This window comes from Miniopterus natalensis, chromosome 19 (genome assembly GCF_054644295.1).
Source record: "Miniopterus natalensis isolate mMinNat1 chromosome 19, mMinNat1.hap1, whole genome shotgun sequence".
In the NCBI taxonomy this organism is placed as follows: Eukaryota; Metazoa; Chordata; class Mammalia; order Chiroptera; family Miniopteridae; genus Miniopterus; species Miniopterus natalensis.
Genome location: NC_142099.1, coordinates 12138870 through 12160966, shown reverse-complemented (window position 1 = coordinate 12160966; position 22097 = coordinate 12138870). Strand labels below are relative to the sequence as shown.

Below are 22097 nucleotides of genomic sequence, written 5' to 3'. Positions count from 1 at the left end.
CACAATACTAAAGAGAGCGCCAGGATATGGAGGTGGGAAGGGGTAGATTAGAAAGGGAGGGAGGTGACAATAGTATTGGGACTGAATAAACCTGAAATTTTGGGAGGAATGGAGAAGAGCACCCACAGACAAGTTTATTAACAATCCATGATTCCCTCTAATTCTATTGCTTTATTATATATGGTGTTCAAACTGTGTTTAGAATCCTTTTCTTCTTTTTATAAAATAAGCACATTGTTAAACATATGTAAAATATAAAAAACTACTTAGAATAGATTATAAAAATTCACACCCTCCTTCACTCCTCCCTCCACCCCCTCAACAACGTGCCTTTTCCAGTTAGTAATTAGGGCAGGCAGGAACATTAATTTTTTTTCTCTATCGTCGGGACCCTAATGAGAACTGGGCTGCCCCCTTGCGGTCTCTTCTATGTCACAGCTTCAATCAGCCTACAGTCCCTGAGCCCCGAGCCCCTCCTCTCTCCACTGACTGTATCGTTTCGATACTGCAAGGGGCTGCGAACAGAACTCCGAACTTGTCACCTTCCCTCCTTCAAAGCCTTTCGAATCTTCTTCAGGGGGCAAATGAAGAAACTGAAGCTGGACAAACACATAACCGTGAAGATCAGAGACCTCCCTCACTACGTTCCCTTGCTAGGAATCACAGAATTCAGGGCGCAGAGCCCGAGGAGTTCGGGTAAAAAAGTCAGGAACAAAAGAGTTCGGCTTTGACCTCTAGAGTCGTGGCGGGCTGGCATCTGAGCTGGTAACGTGCACGGCGGGTTATGTAAGGAAAGGACTGGAGGAGCCGCCCCAGCGGGAGCCCGGGAGAGGACGCGGTGTTCTCGGCGGCAGTCCCCACCCTCCTCACCCAGCAGGGCAGGAGCACCCAACTTGTAGGAGAAAGAGGAGGGTACAGTGGAACAGAGACCGGGGAATCACAAGGGCCGGGCCGCCGAGAGCGGGAGAGGATACACAGAGGCACGCATCCATTATCACACACGTAGTAGATGCAAGTCGCTGATGGCTCCACGTGCGGCACTCGTGAGCCTACGCGCTCAAAGAGGGGGCAGAAGGGTCGGCTCCCGACGGGGAGCCAGGAGTCCCAGATGTCGAGGCGCTCGCCTCAGGTCACACAACCAGTCCGCACACTCCAGCCACGCGTTTCCGGCGCACCACCAGCCTATTTAAGGCCACGGGTTCCGCCCTCTTCCTCCCCTCCCTTCTTTTCCACTCTTTTTCCATCCTCCTCCTGTTCTCATCACCGGGTCCTCTCCGCGAGCCGCATGTAGGGGCGGAGCACGGAACGCCGCCTTTCCAGCCAATCCTCACCTGACTGCCTCTCTATTGGCCGAGCCCCTATATGCTGTAGCAAATGGGATATAAAGTTCAGTAACTACAGTCACGTGCCACCGGCTAGAAGACCAATCAGCATGCGAGGTCTGTGTACGCAAGGGGGAAGGCACGTGCGGAGCTGCACGTGTCTGGGAGGGGCAAGGGGCGGGACCCACTGGGAGCTAGGCGGAGGAGGGTAGCTGAGACCCGCAGAGTCTGAGGAGCCGGAGACAGCCTAGGCTGAGCCGATCCGCACAGGTGAGGAGACCCGGGGGGCCGGTAGCTGTCTGCGCGGGAGGATCAGCCCCGGAGAGTGGGTTTAGGGACCTCTTGGTATTGAGAGGGCTAGTATCACGTGGCAGAGCGACCAAAGGGGGTCCGGAGCAGGGAACCTGATCGGAAAGACTAGGAAGAGGCAGGTGTGGGGGGTGTCTCTGTGGGAGGCGGTTCCTGCAGAGTTACTAGGTGGGTTCCGGTGCCGGAGATTTAACGCTCACGGTGGCGCGACCTCAGGTTGAGAGGCTCACTGCGGAATCAGGCTCGGAACAGATCAGGCGAACAATGGGCCGGACTGGAGAAGGTGTTAAGTCAGGTATTTACTCTGAAGTGAGGGAAGAAAGAACAGAAGTCTGCCAGGCTAAGAGCTGCTCTGCGGAGGCCAGAGAGGCAGTTCGGGTTCTTAATGGAGGTAGGAGAGATGGCATTTTCTGTTGTCTCTGAGACAGGTAATATTGGGGAGGGAGAGAAGAGATATGATTATCCCGTACAGTACACCCTAGTTTCCCAATCCATTTCCTAATTCCCAGATTCCGGTTTCAAACTTATTCGCTTTCCTCTTCAGTTGCAGGTCCGATCTTTGGTACTCCAGGAGCTGCTCTCCAGCCCCTGCTTCTGAACCTATGGATTCTCCATCTAGCGTTTCTTCCTATTCTTCCTCCTCTCTCCCTTCCTCTTTTTCCACCTCCCCAGTAAACAGTGACTTTGGCTTCCCCTCCGATAGTGAGGGGGAGGACAAGGGGGCCCATGGCCCCAGGCCAGACACTGTTGGGCAGAGGGGAGGTTCTCGGCCCAGCCCCGGTCCTATCCGCCGCAGGCAACGACCCAGGGTTTCCAGTAATCAACATACAGCATCTCACTCGGAACAACGGAGCTTGGCTTCTCCTGTGGCAGGATATGGGGTCAAAAGATCAAGAGATCATGAATTGAAGACCAGTCTAAACATCCGTGGTTGTACCACAGAAGGAGACCTGCTCTTTGCTCAGAAGGTAAGAGAAAGCTGGGGGGGAAAGGCACACTACTGGGATGTCTTAGCATTCTTGCCGGTTGGTAAGGATCCTATGAGGATAGTATTGGCCCCCAGATTTGGAGGTGGAAGAAGAATCAGTACTGGTATAAGCAGTGCTTGTTGTTCTCATAGCCTTTGTTCTGTTTTCCTACAGTGTAAAGAGCTCCAGGGATTCATACGCCCTCTCACAGACTTACTGAATGGGCTGAAGATGGGTCGCTTTGAAAGAGGTTGGTTGCATTCATCTGAGCTAGGTTCATCTCCCCCACCCTCTACCCCCCACCCTTTTTAAAAATATGTTTTAAATGTGTATTTCTCTTAAGTGTGTGTTTGGGTCCTGGATTATTCCTTTTTTTCTTCTGTGACTTAATTTCTTTGGGTGAATTCATTTTAACCCTCTCCTGTCCTTCCTTTGCCTGACTAAATTCTCGAATTTCAATCCTTGATCTCTTCTTACTCCCTGAACCCAGGATTGAGCAGTTTCCAGCAGAGCGTGGCAATGGACAGGATCCAGCGTATCGTAGGTGTTTTGCAGAAGCCACAGATGGGGTAAGTTCTCCCAGTTCTTTCCTCAGTACTTCATTAAAAAAGGAGATATTTTCAGTCCTGTCATGTTACTTTTTCACACTTAATGGTGTGTTTTTTAATGTCTTTTTCACAGGGAGCGTTATCTGGGAACCCTACTACAGGTAGAAGGAATGTTAAAGACTTGGTTTCCTCACATAGCTGCCCAGAAGTCATCACTGGGTAGTAGCAGCCACCAGATGACCAAGGTAAGAACTTATAAACCTGAGGAAGAGCTGGGAAAATAACTAAGGAAATGAAATGTGCATTTAGAAATGAGCTCCCTCTTCCATTTCCTTCTGGGTCTTTTTTCCAGTTATTTTTCAGGGAAGGGAAAGATGAAACTTCCTCTACTGTCTTGATTCCTAGATTTTGTTGTTGTTATATCACTGCAAAGAATTCCATGAAATTTAGTCCTACCCCTCATGTGGCAGCTTATCTGCTTTCTGCATAGATACAGAAGGCTTTTTACTCCTGCCCAAGTATCATCGTACTAGAGCCTCTGGAAGCATGGGTTTAATGGACTGGTCGTAAGAAGTAACTCACTGGGAGAGAGGAGGGCCAGCCCTGGGCACTCATGGGGGATTATTGGATAGAGCCTTAGACCTAGTGTGGAAGTGACCTATTTTCTGGACCTTCAAATAATAGGGTATTTAGGGGCACTCAAATGATAGGGAGGAGAAAGTTTCCTCTAGGTAATAGACAGTCCTTGTTTTCAATCAACCACAGTTATCACTGTGAGAATAATCAATTTAATAAGAAGCCAGGTAGCTCAGTTGGTTAGAGCGTCGTCCTGATACGCCAAGGTTGCAGGTTCAATACCCAATCAGGGCACATACAAGAATCAACCAATGAATGCATAAATAAGTGGAACAAATGTTTCCTCCCCCCCCTAAAATCAATTTTTAAAAAATTATATAATGACTAAAAATAAGGAGGAAAATAATGAAATCTTAACATTTGCAACAGTATGGATGGACCTAGAGGATATTATGCTAAGTGAAGTCAGTCAGTCAGTGAAAGATAAATACCATAGGATTTCACTTATATATGGAATCTAAAGAATAAAATAAATGAACAAACAAAACAGAAACAGGCTCATAGATACAGGGAACAGACTGATGGTTGCCAGAGGGGAGGGGTTTGGAGAACTGGATGAAAAAGGTGAAGGGATTAAGAGGTACACGTTGGTAGTTATGAAATAGTCACAGGCATATAAAGTATAGAATAGGGAATATAGTCAATAGTATTGTAGTAACTATGTATGGTGCCAGGTGGGTACTGGAAATATGGTGGGTACTGGAAATCATGTACTTGGTAAAGTACATGATTGTTTAACCACTATGCTGTATACCTGAAACTAATGCAAAATGATATTGAATGTAAACGGTAATTGAAAAATAAAAATATTAAAAATAGGCAAAAGGATTGTGCCTGCATATTAATTTAGACTTCTTAAGGCACTCAACATAGGAAATTAGAATTTAAAATACAGAAATTGGTAAATGATGATTCCAATTAAAAGAAATTTAAAAATATAAGTAGTAAGAACTCATGGGCTATTTTATTTTGTATATGTCTGAATATCCAGTGCCTAATACAGTGTGTGGTACATAGTGGGCCCTTAAATATTTGTTGAATAAATGAAAGTATAATTTGGTTACTAAAACTTTTACTTAATTATGACCTGGCAGGAAATTATCTGTTACATAAAGCAAGGTATTGTTTGCTTTGCAAACAGAGTTCCCAAGGAAAGCAAAGGTTTAAGCAACCAGATAGAGTTAATCTGAAAGTTTTCTCATAATTTCTTTTCTCTTTTCTCCCCCTCCCTAGCATTTTCCAAGCCAACACAATTATCCAGCTGCTTCCTCTCCTGCGCCTCCCATTGAAAAGATGGACCAGACACGGCTAGGACATCTAGTATTGAAACCAAAGCAGACTTGGCATCTCACTGAATGGCCATCTATGAACCTCACATGGATCCACACCACTCCAATTTGCAACCCCCCTCTCAGTTCCCCAGGTTCCATCTCCTTTAGCCCTGGTCCTTTAGGCACTGGAACCAGCATTGGTGTCATCCTTTTCCTCCAACATGGAGAGCAACCCTTCACCCACTCTGCCCCAACCACTCCAGTTCCACCTACTACAGCATCTCCTGTCATCCCTGGTTATCCTAAGAAACTATCTGGAGAGGGACCTCGATGCCACAGTTTGCCAGTAACTCTGCCATCAGACTGGAACTGTACCCTATCCCCTCGTGATCTACCCACCATGGCCAGAGAGATGACCATGGGACACCTAGAGCAGATGAGAAGCCATCCAGTTGCTCCTGATGTCCATCCTCTCAGTCCCTAAGCCAAGACTTGAGACTGTAGTTTCTAATTTATGTAATTTTATGTCTATACATATGTGTGTGTGTGTATCTATTTTACTTTTTGTGTTGAGGGAAGAGAAATCCTTTCTGATTAAAGAAATTTTATACCTAAACAGTTTGCTGATTGGGAGGAAATTGAAACCTTCTGTTTTAAATGCCAATATTTATCCTCTAAGCTGCAGGAAAGAAGAAGGGGTGGGAAGGTTTGTGAAGTTGAGTTCCACCAAGTTAGGAGTCTTGATGGGACAATGTAAGTCCCATGGGAGAAGAGGAACTCTGCTGCTGTCTTCCTAGGGAACACCCTTGAGACAGTTATAGGGCTCGGAGTTGGCTTTGTTTTTTTCATTCAGGCTAGTACCTTTCCCTTTGTGTCTTTCCCTCTTGTAATCGTCCAGCTGGCCCAGACTAGCAGGTTCTTCTGCTTTGCAATAGCTCTTTGCCTTGATGGGAGCTGTTGATGCTTGTGGATAAATGCATATGTAATCTGCTGCCAGAGGCGGGACACAAGAGCCAGAACAGGCACTGTGTTTGCCAGTTTTGAAGAGAAGGGGTGCCCTAGAACTGCTATAATGGGGAGTCCCCCAGACACTGGGCCCAATCATTAATCAAAAAGCTGCAACTGCTAAATGTACTGGGGTTGGCAAAAGTAGGTCTACAGTGGCAAGTATGCAAAAGTTTATTCTTGTATTATTTATTATTGTATTATTTACTATGAACAAGTGTCAGCCTACTCTTGCCCACCACTGTATATTGAAATAAGGAAGGCTACCTCCCCAGTGTTATCAGGTAGCAAAAATGAAGTCTCTGTATGGTACTCTTCCTGATTTGTCTCACTTTCCACCAAAATCATATCCTCTCCCATTCTAAGTCTTGGCAGTATATCAGACTACACAGTCATTTTAGTTATTGTTTATTAGCTACTGAGTATGTTCCTCACAGCTAGTTATTTATCTTTCCCCTATGTCCCAAGTCCTCTGTTCTCAGTGAATAATTGTCTCCTATTTCAGAGAACAACACCTTTCTAAAGCAAACCTCTCATTTGTGCTTTTGGTTACCTTTCACTTCTGGAACTTTTGCTGTATCATGTCTTTCCTCTTTCTCTTCTAACTTCAATTTGTTATTGAATTATTTATTCTTTATTTCTCCTACAAGTTTTTTTAAAATGTTTTTTTAAAAACTGATTTTAGAGAGAAAGGGGGAGAGAGAGAGAAACATCGATGAGCTGCCTCCCTCAGGCTCCCCATTGGGGATTGAATCAGTGACCCCTTGGTGCATGGGGTGACGCTCAATCCATTGAGCCATAGCCACTGGGCTCTCCTACAAGTTTGACCAGGTGCCCCCTTCTTGAAAACTTCTCTTGAGCCTGATTCTCCTCTCTCATTTTTTTCTCCATAATTCTTGACAGAGTAGACTAATCATATTCTGACTCCTTCCTACCACTCAGTCCTTAACCTCTTGCAGCCTAGCTTCCACTATCACTCTATTGTACCTTCCCAAGTCCCCATAGAGCTCATAGAATCAGAGTATTACAGTGTAGCTTCCACCCAATCAATAGCTAGATCCAGGGGTACCTTACAAAGGCTATGTACTTCATGCTCTCTGTATTATTTGACACTTGACGCTGCCTTTTGAAACTTCTACCTTGGATCCCATGACAGCACACTAGCCTAATTCTCCTCTTACCTATCTGGCAACAACTTCTATAACTCTTAGTGGCCCCACTTCTGTCCATTCCAGAGTGTGGGTGTTCCCCTAGGCTCACACATTGGCACTTTATTCTCTGACAACATCCTTTCACTTAAAGGTTGCATCTTCTTTCATGGCTTTAATTCTTGCCTCAATTTTAGAAGACTTCAAAAACTTCATCTCCAGTCACAATTTTTCCCCTGAGATGACATACTGAATGTTGAAATTCCCTCTGGGGAATTCTATTTACATATTACTAACACCTAAAATCTATTAGAAGTTTCAGCATTTTAGAGCCAAGAGGTACCATTTGTATCTGACCCAACCTCTTCATTTTATAGACAATGAAACTTAGGTGTGATTGGTTTATAGTCTTTTCCCAGTGCTTTCCAATCAAAATAATATCTTTCCTTTAAAGGTGTTCTGTTCTGCCTTTTTAGTCTCTTTTTTTCTGTTAGTGCTATCTATTGTACCATTTTTCCAGATAACTAGGCTTAAAACTTGATGTCATTTGGTCACCAAATCTTTTTTATTCTATATTTGGAATATCTCTTAAAATCCATTTCTTCCCATCCATTCCATTGCCACCTCTCTGGTCTATGACTATAGCAATCGTCTTTCTTCGAATCCCTTCTGAGAACCAGATGAATTTTCCTAGAACAGTGCTTTAAGATGAAAGTACAAAACCTTTAATCAAGATCTCTATTTCTCCCTTTGCTCCCCTGTGTAATCCCTCTTATTTGTCCCTAAGCACTGTAAGTCTTTTGCCTCTCAACTCAACATTCATGCTGATCACTTTGCCCAGTTTTTCATGGTTCTGTTAACTAAACCCTACCCTTCTTTCAATAACTAACTCAAGTCCTTCTCCCAATTATTCTCTCCATTAAATATGATATATAGGCTCAGTCTTTGGCCCATAAAATGAGATCATGTACATTAAACAACTAGTACAGGGTTTGGTATATAGTAGGCCCTCAAAAATATTGCTTTTTTTCCTTCCTTTCTTTCAAGGTATTTTTATATTTTATTCCATTTGATTCTCATGACAGATTTTGTATGATTGAGGGCAGATATCAGTCCCATTTTATAAATGAGGAAATAGCCTGGGGAGTTTAAGTCAGGAATCACCAAGAGCCTGGTAGTAAATATTTTAGGCATTGTAGGCCATACCTCTCTATCCAACTATCCAACTCTGCCATTGTAGCCCAAAGCAGCCGTACCTGATATATAAACAAATGAGCACAGCTGTGTTCCAATAAAGGTTTATTTACAAAAACAGAGATGGAGTTGGATTTGACCTGTAGGCAGTAGCTTGCAGACTACTGGTTTACATGTTTTGTTCAAAGTCATGTGCCTAATTTCAGAATTTGGATAGAATCCAGATCTCCTGACTTCTAATCCAGCGCTTTTTCACTATATTATGCTGTAGTCTATATAACTTATTTTGCATTTATCATATGCTGCCTTGTTTTATTTATCTTTTCTGTCTACATACTGTTTTCTGGTGGTCCAAGAAGTACTGGATGGTATCAACAGTACCTGGCACAGAGTAGTCATTCAATAAAACTGTTGATAAGCATGATGTCCCAGTCTAGCTCTGTTTTGGTATTTTGAGCCTGGCTTGCTCTGAAGTAATTAGCGTAATTGATGAGGATGCATCTGTGTGTATGTTTTAGGGCAGGTACTCAAAAAACCTTATGGCACAAGTACCTGGTTGGGATCTGCTTTCTTGTTTTTAGCTTTTCCCTACTACTTTCCGGTAGCCGCTAGATCTGAACTTATGTGAATAACCATAAATGGGTATAGAGTGACATACGAATGAAAGGAAAGCTGTTTCCGTAGTGAGAAAGAAATAGTTATTTCTCTAGGTCTCACTAGGGGGCAAAATGACATGAGAGTCTTCCATCCTAAACTCTGCAGGTGTTTCCCAATTCTTTATTTAATGATGCGGCTGGCAAGATGATGTTACAGGAAACTCATGGTATGTTCGGTTTTTTTCCTTAGTTTTTACTCAGATGAGGGGTGTGACGCTGTTTTTCAGCCGGAGAGCAGACCCCAAAGAATCCGCGCACTTTGTGACGAGAAAACAGGAAGCACGCTCAGGGAGCTTCGCCTATTTCTCTCATTTTACTTCAACACCACCTCCCCCCACCCCCCCCCCAAAAAAATCTTAAGTATCTATTAAAGATTTAATAGTTTTAAGGGGTAAGGAATCGCTGATCTCGGGAGCTTTGGGACGACCCATTGGGAAGGAACTTGTTTGCGGGGAATTTCAGGCAACGAGCACTGTCGCGCGTCAGGTGTAGAGTCCGGGCCCTGGAAGCGGGGCGGGGGTGACTGGTGGGGACCGCTGGAGAGATCTTCAACCCGGGCCAGAGAAAACGTTGCCACGGTTTCCGCGTAGCTTTTCTCCGTTCCGCCGAGGTTTATTTGGGCCGCGCGAGGGTTACGTATTTCCGCTTCCGGCTGCGAGCGGGCTTCGCCTCTGCAGAGTCCCGCGGGCGCGGGGTGAGGAGCCGGCGCAGGGGATGGGCAAAGGAAGGCGGGTACAGCGGGGGGCACGTTTGTGCGCAGTTGTCCCCTTTCCTGAACACCGAGAAAGACTCGGGACCCAACTCTCACCCCAACGGTCCTGAAGCCTTGAGCGGTCACGAGGGTGGGGCCTGCGACGCCTCCCGGCCCTCTGGTGCCCGGCCACGTAAATCTCCGTGGTGGCGCCCTGCTATCATTTCTTTGCTTCCTTATGGTAGGGCTTGTGGTGGCAAAAAGAACAAGGGAGTGTTGATAACGCTTCGCTTGTGATTTGTAGGCCATGAGAACTTGCACGTGCCCTGTCTTGCTTTTTCTCGAGCATGTTGCATATCCAGACACGGAATAAGCCATGCCGTAGAGTGTGCTTTCTGTTGTGTTTCTCTTTCTTACCTGGTCTCTATATTTTCTTCCCCCTTTCTGCAACATCCTTTAGGTCCTGCAGAGTGAAGACTTAATTCCAAGGTCATGGCAAAACATCTGAAGTTCATTGCCAGGACTGTGATGGTGCAGGAAGGGAACGTGGAAGGTGCCTACAGGACCCTAAACAGGTAACTGTTAAGGGACCAGAATCATGCCTAGACTTTTTCATTTGTATAGCCTTTGCATTTACCAAAGTGCCTGGCACATAGAAAGCGCACAGTAAATGTTTACTTAATGAATGTAAATGTTCCTTTTATCTTCTGCCAGTTCCTTACTTTAGTGTTTGTCAAACCTTTCTACTAAAGTATCCTTAACAGCAGAGAATGAAAGAACCACAGGCATACCTTGTACTGTGCTTCACTTTATTGCATTTTACAGGTGTTAGGATTTTTTGTGTTTGTTTTTTTTAACAAACTGAAGGCAAGATCCTCCACCAGCATAAAGACTACAACTGGTTTTATTGTGATACCCACTTTATTGCGGAGGTCTGTAACTGAACCTGCAATATCTCAGATATGCCTGTATAGGGGTTCTGCCATCACAAACAAACATGGAATGTCTTTGAAGTCTCTATTTTTTTTTTAATAAAAAATGTTTACATATATGTATATATGTGTATATATATATACATATATATATTGGGGTTTTTTTTACATCTTTATTGATTTCAGAGAGAGGAAGGGAGAGGGAGAGAGAGTGTTGAAACATCAATGATGAGAGAGTCGTCATTGATCGGCTGCCTCCTTCAGGCCCCTGACTGGGGATCAAGCCTGCAACCGGGGAATTGAACCTCGATCTCCTGGATCCTAGGTCGATGCTCAACTGCTGAGCCACGCCCAGCCAGGCTTAATATATATTTTTAAATTGACTTTTGGAGAGGGGGAGAGAGAGAGAAACATCAATTAGTTGCCTCCTGCATATGCCACGACCAGGGCTGGGTATTGAGCCTGCAACTGAGGTAGGTGCCTTTGACCTGAATCGAACCTGGGACCCTTAAGTCCGTGGGCTGACGGGCTAACCACTAAGCCAAACTGGCTAGGGTGTTTTTTTTTTAATTTTTATTTATGGCTGTTACATCTGTTTCAGGGCTAGCACCATCACCCCCACTCAAGTTAAAATTGGTGCTCCAGGTAGATGCATCAAATTTATTGAGACTTTTGTCTCTGCATAGTACCCTTGGCACTCTGTCAGGTATCCTAGATAAGAAACATGGCATTACTTTTTCTTCAGTTCAGGGATTAAAACACCAAGGTGGGAATAGGTTTGGGGAAGACCAGTTTACATTGCTTAAAAAGAATAATCAGAATGAAGAGGAGTAGTTAGAAAGAAAAATAAATTAAGAGATTCACGTCTCGGAAACTCAGGCCCTGAGGTGTGGTAACCTCTTTTAGGCTTCCTTATGAGTTTGAAAAATTCAGACTTTGTCGTTGGGATTATCTAGGGAAGCAGTGCAAAAAGGGCATGTGGTTGGAAGGAGTCACCTTGGGGCAAGTATTGTGGCAGCGGTTTTTATTATGTAAGGGGAGAGTACTTATTTTGTCAGTTTAGAGTTTAGGAAGCTGCATTTCTGTTCCTTTTTATCGTGGAATATTAGATACATATCCTATAATTGTATTTTAGCCTCAGAAAATAAAGTGATATTTTAATCTATATTATTTTGCTCTTAGAATAATTTTCTAGGCAAGGACTTTTAAGCATGCAGATATGAGCGAGCTGGTGCTGGAGTGTCCCAGTCTTCCTGTTGTCAGACACCATGCTCTTCTTCTTTTTCTTTGCTTTTCCCTAGTGTCTGCTCTCTTGCCACTTTTTTTGTATATATCTATTACATCCCAGCTTCTCCTCCTCTCTCTCAGCTTTCTGATAGTTGGTAGTTTAAAAATAAGTTGCATGTTCTGTGGTCTAATTACAACAGTAGGTAGAGGGCAAATGAGAGGAGAGGGAGGTGGTTAAAACAGCATGTTTGGAGGGCAAAGGCAGTCTTACAAAGGAAACAGCCTATGTGTCTGTCTAGTAAGACGGCTGTAAAATGTTTGTTATATAACCAAGGGCCCTCATTGGTGCCCTGGGATGAGGAGAGAGAGAGTGGGGGTTGCTAGGAAGCCCTGCATGATTGGCTGGCCCCAATCGAGGAAAGGCAAGCACACTGGATGTGTGCTGGGATGACCCCTTTTATTCCTGGTAGGTGAGTTTCTGGGCCCATTGAGTCCTGCGAACACGTTGGTCCCGACGTAGGCTAGCTACACTGACATGTGAGTCTGCCACCTCCAACCTCCCCCAGCTCCTTTTACATAATCTGTTGAATTTCACTGAAACTGGCAGCTGATTTCTCCTTCAGTGTTATGTTGCCAGGCACCTGAATTCAAGGCTGATCTGTTTACACTAAAGCTTCTGGTATTCTGGTCCTTGAACTAACTTGGGAAGCAGAAACATCATTAGTAACATCCTGTCTGTTTACTTCATGAGTCCTAAAAAGCTCTTCCTATGTCCTTTTTATTCAAAATGAGTTGAGTAGATGCCTCTATGATAGGAACTCAGGAGCATTTGAATATAATCTGTGCTTTTTTAGGATGACCAGAAAAGACAGAATAAGGGAGGGAATCCCCACCTGGAATCTTGGAATTTATTTGGTCTGTGTTCAGGAATTAGTTAGAATAATCTAGGGAAAACCATTAGCAACCCCCAATTATGTTGGGGGGCACCGATCTTTCTATTCTTTCCCCTCCTCCATTCTAATACTCTTCATTACCTTTCTTCTTGTTTGCTTTTTTGCCTCACCACACAGGCATTTACTTGGTAAAATGATCACTTCTGTTTCAAACCCCTTTGAAACTCCAGTAGGATACCTGAGTATGTCTTAAACTCCCCCCTCCCTTTGCAGTTTTCTTTCATCCTACTTTTAAACTGCCTTTGTCATTCCAGTAGGATCCTCCTCTTAAGTGAAATCATATCCAGGGTCCCTGTTCTTTTTATAGTCTTATCTTCAAATCCAGTCAGTTTCCTTGTCCTTTTTATAGTATACATCCAATATTTTCTTTTAGGGACTTCTTCCTGTTTTTTTTCTCCAATATACTAGTGCCTAGTCCCAAAAATTGCCTTCATTAAATAGCAGTAAACAGCTAGACAGAAGTAAATACTTAGGTGTTTGCATAATTACTTTCCCTCAGTGTGGCGTGGCTTCCATCTCTTTACTCCAATTATGGAGCCTAGGCCAGCTCTTTCCCCCCTCATTTTCTCCTTTGCTCATGGGCACTGCAGTAATTTGTTTTCTGAACCTCAGTGGTTTTTGCTTGAGAAGCAGAATACTATTGTGGAGCATAGTCCTAAAGACCTGAATTCTACTTCCAGCTCTGTTTTGTGATCTTGGGCAGATTGGCCTCTCCAAACTTCAGTTTCCTAATCTGTAAAGAGATGACATTACTTGCGTGATCAATTTCATAGGATTGTAATTAGGATCATGAATGTGAAAACGCTATCTAAAATCTAATGTGCCATCTTAGTAAAGGTAATATCATTGAGGCTTTCTGAGCCACTATTTCCAAGAACTGTGCCAGTAAAGTCACTTAATCCCTTGATCTGTGGACATCTGTCAGTCACCTAGAGGATTCATTTCTTTCATATATTTACCAATAAAGACTATCCCTAACCTTAAGAAGCAACAACCCAGTAAGGGAGATTAAAAAACCAAGCTGGGCCGGTGTGGCTCAGCGGTTGAATATTGACTTATGATCCAGGAGATGGAGGTTGGATTCCCTGTCAGGGCACGTGCCTGGGTTTCGGGCTTGATCCCCAGCAGGGGGCGTGCAGGAGGCAGCTGATCAATGACTCATCATTGATGTTTCTATGTCTCTTCCTCTCCCTTCCTCTCTCTGAAATCAATAAAAATATATTTGAAAAAACAACACAAAAACCACAGTTAAATATATTGTCTGATCAATATTTTTAATTTTGTTGCTGTTGTTGTTAATCCTCACTTGAGGATATTTTTTCCATTGCTTTTCAGAGAGAGTAGAAGGGAGGGAGGCGGGACGGGGGCAGGGGGAGAGAAACATCGATGTGAGAGGTGAGAGGGACACATCGACTAGTTGCCTCTCACACACCCCGACCAGGGGCGGGGAGCAAACCCGCGATGGAGGTATGTGCCCTTGACTGGAAATTGAACCTGGTTAGAGCACAGGGCAATGCTCTAACCACTGTGCCTCACTGGCCAGGGCTGGCTGATGAATATTTTAAAAGAGGCATTGACAGTATGCTATGGATTTGGTTCTCCCTGGACCATCAGCAGCAACATCACCTGTTAGAAATGCATAGTCTTGCCCTAGCCAGTTTTGCTCAGTGGTTAGAGCGCCGGCCTGCCCACTGAAGGGTCATGGTCAAGGGCACATATCTCCGTTGTGGGTTCCTTCCCTGGCCCAGGTCAGGGCACATGGGAGGAAACCAGTCGATGTGTCTCTCTCACATCAGTGTTTCTCTCTTTAGCGCTCCCTTCCACTCTCTGTGAAAAGCAACAGAAAAAATATCCTCGGGTGAGAATTAAAAAAAGAAATGTACATTTTTGGGCTCCACCCTAGACCTATGGAATCAGAAACTGGAGGTGGTACAGCAATGGTGTTTTAACAAGTTTTCCTTTGCCACATGCTAAAGATTGAGAACCACTATGCTTTGGAACAGAGGGAATCAGTGATTAATTTCAACTGGACCAGTTTACAGATGTAACTACTGATTTGGGCCTTTGACGTATAAGTAGGACTTCATAAAATAGAAAAAGAAAGGAATGATATTCCAAGTAAAGAAAATGTTTGAGCAAAGGTGAAAAATAGATATATAGTATGTTTGGAAAACTGCATCTAGTTCAGGGTAACTAGGGCGTAGGTTTCATAGGCAAGTTATTAAAGATAAAGCTAGAGAAATAGGGTAAAGCTCAATTGCTTTAGGGCTTTAAGCTTATACTAGTGGTTCTGAGATTTTTCTGCATGTTGGAATCACCATGTTCCTCTCCTCTTGTGATTTAATTCTTCTGAAGAGTAGCCCTAGGGGATGGAATTTTTAAAATATCCCCAGGTGGTGCCCTAGCTGGTTTTGCTTAGTGGTTAGAGCATCAGCCTGTGGACTGAAGGGTCCCAGGTTCAATTCCAGCCAAGGGCACGTACCTCTGTTGCAGGCTTAATCCCTGGCCCTGTTCGGGAGGCAACCAATTGATGTGTCTCTTTCACATCGATGTTTCTCTCTGTCTCTCTCCCCCTTCCATTTTTTCTCCCTCTTCCACTCTCTCTGAAAAAGCAGTGCAAAAAATATCTTCTGGTGAGAATTTAAAAAAAAATCCCCCAGGTGGCCCTGGCTGGTATGGCTTAGTTGATTGAGCACTGTCCTGTGCACCAAAAGGTCAATGGTTGATTCCCATTCAGGGTTGCGGGTTCTGTCCCTCGTCGGGCTGCATACAGGAGGCAACCAATCAATATCTCTCTCTCTTCCCCCCTCTAAAATCAATAAAAGCATATTTTAAAAAAATAAAAGAAAATATTCCAAGTGATTATAGTGTGCAGACAGGACTGGGAACCATTGGCTTAGACTATTTTGTATATTGGGGAAAAAATTTTAAATTTATCCATTGAGAGAGAAATATCAGTTTGTTGCCTCCTGCACAGGGCCAGGATCAAACCTGCAACCCAGGGACGTGCCCTTGACTGGGAATCAAACCCCTGACCTTTTGGTGCTCAAGCTAACGCTCTAACCATTGAACACACTGGCCAGGGCTTTGGTTGATTCTTGTATGTGCCCTGACCAGGGATCAAACCCACAACCTTGGCGTATCAGGGTGATGATGCCCTTAACCAACTGAGCTACCCAACCAGGGCCTTAGGAAAGATTTTTAGTATCAGAGCGACATGGTCCAATTTATCTTTTAGGACAATAATTGGTGTAGGGAAGGAGAATGAAAATAGGGCAGCCTACTTACCTATCACAATTCAAATAAGTTTGGGAAGCCTTCATAACCAACTTCTCATCCTCAGGTCCAGATTAAATGCCTCTCCTGTGTGTTTTTATAGCAGTGTTTCCCTTATCTTTGTGCCTATCACATTCTTGTGATTCTTGTATAATTGTCTTCTCTACTAGACCCTGGGCAGGGAAACATGTCTAACTTTTTCTGTCTTTAGCATTTAACACAGTGTCTGGTACAGAGTTGGGATTCTGTAAACACATTGATTAAATGACCAGTTAGACGATTATTTCAGTACTCCAGATACAAGATGTTAAAGACCATATTTAGAGCTGTGACCATAGGAAAGGAGAGAAGGAAGATATCTAAGAACTATTTCAGGATATAAAATTTATAGGATATGGTAACTGTGGATGTAGGAAGTAAAGGGAAAAACGTTGTCCAGGAATGTGCTGAGGTTTTTTAGCTTGAGTAACTGGTGATACCATTAAGAGTATAGAGGAGGAGGAATAAATTTTAGGAGGAGACAGTTGATTTGCTTTTTGTATGTTTTGAGGCAATTGGAATTATCATTCTAGCTCTCAGGTAAGATTGGGGTTAAAGATAAAGATTCAGGAGTCAACAATGTCTTGGATCAGTTCTCAGTTGCGGCTCTACAATAGAATTATTTGGGGGTCTTTTAAAACATTTCCAGTGCATGACACCACTCTAGACCAATTAAGTCAGAATCTCTGAGGAATGGGGCCTAGGCATCAGTGCCTTTTAAAAACCATCTTTGGGGTGGTTCCATTGTGCATCATGATTGAGGTTCACTGGTAGAGGTTAAGGAAATTGCGTATAACCAGAAACAAAATCGTTTATAGTTAGAATCTGGAGGGATACCAATATTTAAGGGTAAATTGAGGAAGAAAGTCAGCAAAGGAGACCCTTTGTGGTCCAAGAAACTGAGTCTTTTGGTCTTTGGTGACCTGCTTCTCTATTGTAAGACTAGTGTTGAGTCCACATGACTTCTGGGCATGACAATGTTTCCAACAGAACCCAAATTATCTGCTTCTCCTGCTTCTGCGATTTTTGCAGCCATTCCCTTGACTCCCATATCCCTGCAACTAAAACCTAGACAAACTGATTTATACAGATATGATCCTTTAGTAACCTACAAATCGTTCTCGATATTAAACAGCAAGAGGCTGGGAGAGGAACCCATAGGTACAGTGGTTTCCATGTCTATTCACATTTGTAATTTACCCAAAGCTCACATCTTTTCAAGTTCATGTTATCTTGGGCTTTGTAATATAACATAGCAGCAGTAAGTAGGGTTTCCCACTGGGCAGAAGTAGCTAGTGGTTTCTCTTATTCTTATTAATGTCTCCCTGTGTTCTCCTTCCAATTATAATAGCCATGTCTCACCTCTTTACCTCCAATTGTGTTTATTACTTCTTATGTAAGAAAGGGCAGGGAAAGCAGGAATGGGACCATGTAAACAATACCAGGAGTGAAAGGCAGCAGCAGGTGCCTCCAGATTTCCTCAGGATCAACTGATCGTAGGTTAAGAGGGAGAGACAAATTACAGATTGGAGCCAGAGCTCTCAGGATCGTAGGGATTAGACAGATCATAGAATAACGCCCCCCCCCCCCCATGTTTTTTTGGCTCAGTGAAAACAAAGAGGTGAGTTTGAGTTAGGCGTGTTATAACTCCAACAGGAGAAGATGCATTGCAAGGAATTGGGGGGGGAGGGGCAAAAAAAACCAGATTGAGCTCAGTTTTATGGACACTTAAAGATTAATAAAATGTGGTTTCTGCCTTTGGGGGTTTTCAGTCTAATAAGGGAAATGTTTGTATAAGTAACTAATGGAAGGGCAGAATGAAATAGTTTCTAAATAGTCTTATAATAAAGTAAATTATTTTCTGTAATTAAAGAAGATGAGAAAGCTTTGTGGAGAAGTGACATCTGGGTTTGGCATCAGAAAGATGAGGGAAATTTCAGTCAGAAGGTTGGCAACTGGGGGTTAAAGGTGGCATTCTAGGCAAAGGAAGCAGCATGGGTAGAGTTGGTATTAGAGTGTTCAGAAAGTAGTCAACAAAGTAGTATTTTGGAGCATGTGGTACATGGAAAAGTGATGGGTGAGAGGCTGTTATTTTAATATTCCCATTTGTATCACAGGTGTGATGAGGGCCTCTTCTTTCCCTGTATTAAGTAGGCCCAGAAATTTCTCAGACCTACAGACTTCAGCTATATCAGTTTTTAAACACAGTAAGGGTAGAACTGCATTCTCCATTAAGGACAAAGTGGGAATCAACCCCAGATTTTTAAAATATTTATTTTTTTGCTACTACAATGACTTAGCCCATGTGAAGACTCTGAAATGGCCCCTTGGCTGAGAATCACTGACATAGGGAGCCAGTGTTCTTATGGGACTTTGTCATATCCCTCAGGTGTGCTGTGGTAGAAAAAAGGTTGAGAACATAGCCCTGACTATAAACTCCCCAAAAGCAAGGACTGTGTAATTAATTGCTGTTTTATTCCCCCCAAATCCCTATTTGGGGCCTCTATAAGTAGGCAGTTAATGCTGTATTGCCACCATTTCCCATCCTTTTTTTTTTTTTTTTTTTAAATCCTCACTGGAGGATATTTTTTCCATTGCTTTTTAGAGAGAGTGGAAGGGGGAGAGAGGAAGAGAAAGAGAAAAACATTGATGTGAAAGAGACATATTGATTGGTTGCCTCCCGCAGGCGCCCGGACCAGCCTGCAATGGAGGTTCATGCCCTTGACCAGAATGGAACCCAAGACCTTTCAGTCTGCAGGCCACCGCTCTAACTACTGAGCCAGACCAGCTAGGGCCACACCCTAATTTTTTATGGACATCAATTGTTTGGTTAATTGACTTCTGGCCATCTATAAAATTGGAAAGGAATAATAATGAGCCCAAGCTTCTAACTTCATTGCCTGCCTTAATACAGAATCCTCACCATGGATGGGCTCATTGAGGACATCAAGCGACGCCGGTACTATGAGAAGCCTTGCCGCAGACGACAGAGGGAAAGCTATGAAACCTGCCGGAGGATCTACAACATGGAAATGACTCGCAAGATCAACTTTCTGATGCGAAAGAATCGGGCAGATCCGTGGCAGGGCTGCTGAGGCCTGTGGATAGTAGGCCCAGCAGGAAGACTTCTATCCAGTTGTGTCTCCACCTCTTTTCTTTCTGCAACCCCATTTTCTCTTACCATTTCTTGCAATAAACTCAATCACGTATATATAAGAAGGCCTGTATATATAGAAACAATTCCACTAGTCAGCAGTGGACCCTCTCTTTTATTAAGTGAAAGAAAAACTGTGTCAAAAAGGAGTCTAGGAGTAGAGGGGCTGGTTGGGAGGGGAAAATGGGGAATTACTGTTTAGTGGGTACAGAGTTTGAATTTGGGAAGATGAAACAAGTTCTGGAGACGGATGGTGGTTGCATAGTTACGTAACAGTGTGAATGTACTTCATGCCACTAAACTGTACACTCAGATGGTTAAAATGGTAGATTTTATGTATATTTTACTATAAGGTTTTTTTAAATATATCTTTCTTGATTTCAGAGAGAGGAAGGGAGAGGGGGAGAGAGAGAGAGAAAGATCAATGATGAGAGAGTCATTGATCAGCTGCCTGCTGCACACCCCCCACTGGGGATTGAGCCCGAAACCTGGGCATGTGCCCTGACTGGGAATCAGATCTCGATCTCCTGGATCATAGGTTGATGCTCAACCACTAAGCCATGCCAGCCAGGCTATAATAAGTTTTTTAGAGTAGTCTAGGAGAGGTGAGGAAATTTTCTAAAATGTAGTGGAATATATGTACCATTTCCTACCCAGTTTTTATGAAACACAAAGCAGGATCTTATCGGAAAAGCATCTGCTACTCTTTTTTTTGACGAGAAAATCAAATTTAATATCGTGCACATGGGAACCCCACATACATAAGAGCCTCAGAGACCCTGCACACAGGAGAGGTTTAGAGATGGAAAGGGGCATTGAGGCATGTAAGACACCCTGAGTTATGGATGAGGTAATTAATGTACCTTGGGGGACTTCAAAAGGCCATTGCAGGAGGATAAGAACAGATGTTCAGTAAATAGAAGTTTGCCCTGCCATATAGGTGGATGATAAAGGTTACCACTGATAATCTCTTTATGGGCAAGGCCTTTAATTCAAATTCTTCTAGGTAATTAAGGTGGGGAAGGGGAGCAGAAGTTTCTCCTGAGCCTGAAGCTAAAACTGCCTTCAGCTCAAAGTAATCTGCATACCATGGAGGTATATCCTGGGGTGGTTGGTTCTAGACCCCCACACAATTTTCCCATACCCTTACTACTATTATATTCTCCTTTCTTTAAAATAATTTTTTTATTTTTCAATTACAGTTGACATATTATTGTATTAATTTCAGGTTACACCCCAGTGGTTAGACATTTATGACTTACTAAGTGATCATCCTGATAAATCTCACACCCATCTGACCAAATACATAGTTAGAATATTATTGACTATATTCCCTATGCTGTACTTTACATCCCCAAGACTGTTTTGTGACTACCACTTTGTACTTCTTAATCCCTTCACTGTTTTCACCCAGCCCTCTGACCCCCCTTCCATCTGGCAACTATCAAAATGTTTTCTGTATTTATGAGTCTGTTATGCTTGTTCATGTATTTTCTTTTTTTAGATTCAGTAGATGGATGGTAGAAAAGGGAATAGAGGAGTGTTGAGAAATAGAAGGGCACAGAGCCAGAAATACCTACAGCAGCAGTTCTCAAAGTGGTTTTCAGATCTGTAGCATTGACAGATCCTGAGAAACTGTTTGAAATGCACATTCTGGGACCCTACTTTAGACCTTCTGAATTGGAAACTGGGGTTGGAGCTTAGTAATATATTTTAATAAACCCTGCAGGTGATTCTGATGCCTGCTAAAGTTTGACAACACTGCCCTATAGTACTCAAAAGAGAGTCCAGGCAGAGGGCCCACCACCACCCCTACCTCTCCCCAACAGGCACTCCTGGGTCTGTGATTCTTAACAGCTGGACCCTTACCTCTCCCCATCAGGCACTCCTGGGTCTGTGATTCTTAACAGCTGGGTGCATCCAACCCCTGGGAAGACCAGTTGCTCTGCTTCCTCTCCTGCTGTGTATTTCCTCTTGCCTTGTTCCCCTGACAGCCATGCTGCTGATATAAGGAGAGTTGGTGCCAACCTCTGTAGGAGTACTCGGAGGGTGGGCAGAAGCTCCTAGCCCACCTCATCTCAACCCTGCTGCAGCTCTCAGCATGGTGTTTAAAAAGGAAGTAAACAGAGCGGACTGCCAAGTCCCCCTACCTCTCCAGATTGCTAGTGTTCAAACATTGCCCCCTTGTGGTGTATTAGCATGGCTTCAGATTTCTGGCCTTAATTTTGTCTTCACTATCTTTTCTCCCTTTCACAAATACTACACTTACTGATTAAGCAGGCCTGCAAGCAGATATGCTGGAACAGATATGCTGTTCCTGGCCTCTCAAAGATTGATTTTCTTTCTTCTACTTGGCAGCCGTATGGTAAAGAAAACATTACAAGACAGTGCATAGAAGTAGCTTAGATCTGGTTCTTGCTCTCTGGAAACTTACATTGTGGTTGGAGAAATTTTATATAATACAGATAGTCTTCAACTTTGTCACCTTTGTCCATCCTCATTTTAACAAGTTAGCAAGTTAGACTTTGATACTTCTAAATCACCTTTCAGTCTGACTGGTCTTTACTACATCATTTTTCTATGATTTTGAGCCATGCACAGTGTCACTGCCTGCCAGTTGCTATTGGTGAATGAAAACCTGGCCATTGCCAAACTGGTAGGGTACATTTGTGATAGCAGAACCAGGCCTGTTACTTGATAGAATTTCTCTGAGGTTAAAGTTGCTTCTGAGCTCCCTCCAAAATACTAAGGGGTGGGAAGGATCTAGA

At 43.5% G+C, this 22097-nt stretch overlaps 2 protein-coding genes across 6 annotated transcripts; both read left to right on the top strand.

Annotated features, from left to right (window-relative positions):
• The first annotated feature begins 1524 nt into the window (after positions 1 to 1524).
• CIART (circadian associated repressor of transcription) lies at positions 1525 to 5670 on the top strand. Of its 3 annotated transcripts, none has more exons than XM_087828143.1 (6): positions 1525 to 1592; positions 2176 to 2599; positions 2774 to 2849; positions 3090 to 3168; positions 3281 to 3392; positions 5017 to 5670. In XM_087828143.1, the coding sequence occupies exons 2-6, from the start codon at positions 2234 to 2236 to the stop codon at positions 5536 to 5538; spliced, it is 1155 nt and encodes a 384-aa protein (XP_087684269.1). In that variant the 5' UTR covers positions 1525 to 1592; positions 2176 to 2233; the 3' UTR covers positions 5539 to 5670. The 3 variants fall into 3 exon arrangements, with proteins under 3 accessions (XP_087684269.1, XP_016070975.2, XP_016070974.2); XM_016215489.2 differs by lacking the exon at positions 1525 to 1592 and adding an exon at positions 1795 to 2059; XM_016215488.2 differs by lacking the exon at positions 1525 to 1592 and having other exon boundaries at positions 1795 to 2599.
• Positions 5671 to 9705: 4035 nt separating this feature from the next.
• Positions 9706 to 21810, top strand: MRPS21 (mitochondrial ribosomal protein S21). Of its 3 annotated transcripts, none has more exons than XM_087827750.1 (3): positions 9706 to 9751; positions 10209 to 10323; positions 19090 to 21810. In XM_087827750.1, the coding sequence occupies exons 2-3, from the start codon at positions 10241 to 10243 to the stop codon at positions 19268 to 19270; spliced, it is 264 nt and encodes an 87-aa protein (XP_087683876.1). In that variant the 5' UTR covers positions 9706 to 9751; positions 10209 to 10240; the 3' UTR covers positions 19271 to 21810. The 3 variants fall into 3 exon arrangements, with proteins under 3 accessions (XP_087683876.1, XP_016071071.1, XP_016071069.1); XM_016215585.2 differs by lacking the exon at positions 9706 to 9751 and adding an exon at positions 9794 to 9989; XM_016215583.2 differs by lacking the exon at positions 9706 to 9751 and having other exon boundaries at positions 9997 to 10323.
• Positions 21811 to 22097: the final 287 nt, after the last annotated feature.

Excerpts from the sequence above, each read along its gene's own strand:
- CIART (XM_087828143.1), top strand. The coding sequence starts at position 2,234 with ATGGATTCTCCATCTAGCGTTTCTTCCTATTCTTCCTCCTCTCTCCCT. Across the intron at positions 3,169-3,280 it reads TTGCAGAAGCCACAGATGGG|GGAGCGTTATCTGGGAACCC; the intron begins GTAAGTTCTCCC and ends TCTTTTTCACAG. Across the intron at positions 3,393-5,016 it reads GCAGCCACCAGATGACCAAG|CATTTTCCAAGCCAACACAA; the intron begins GTAAGAACTTAT and ends CCCCCTCCCTAG.
- MRPS21 (XM_087827750.1), top strand. The coding sequence starts at position 10,241 with ATGGCAAAACATCTGAAGTTCATTGCCAGGACTGTGATGGTGCAGGAA. Across the intron at positions 10,324-19,089 it reads GCCTACAGGACCCTAAACAG|AATCCTCACCATGGATGGGC; the intron begins GTAACTGTTAAG and ends GCCTTAATACAG.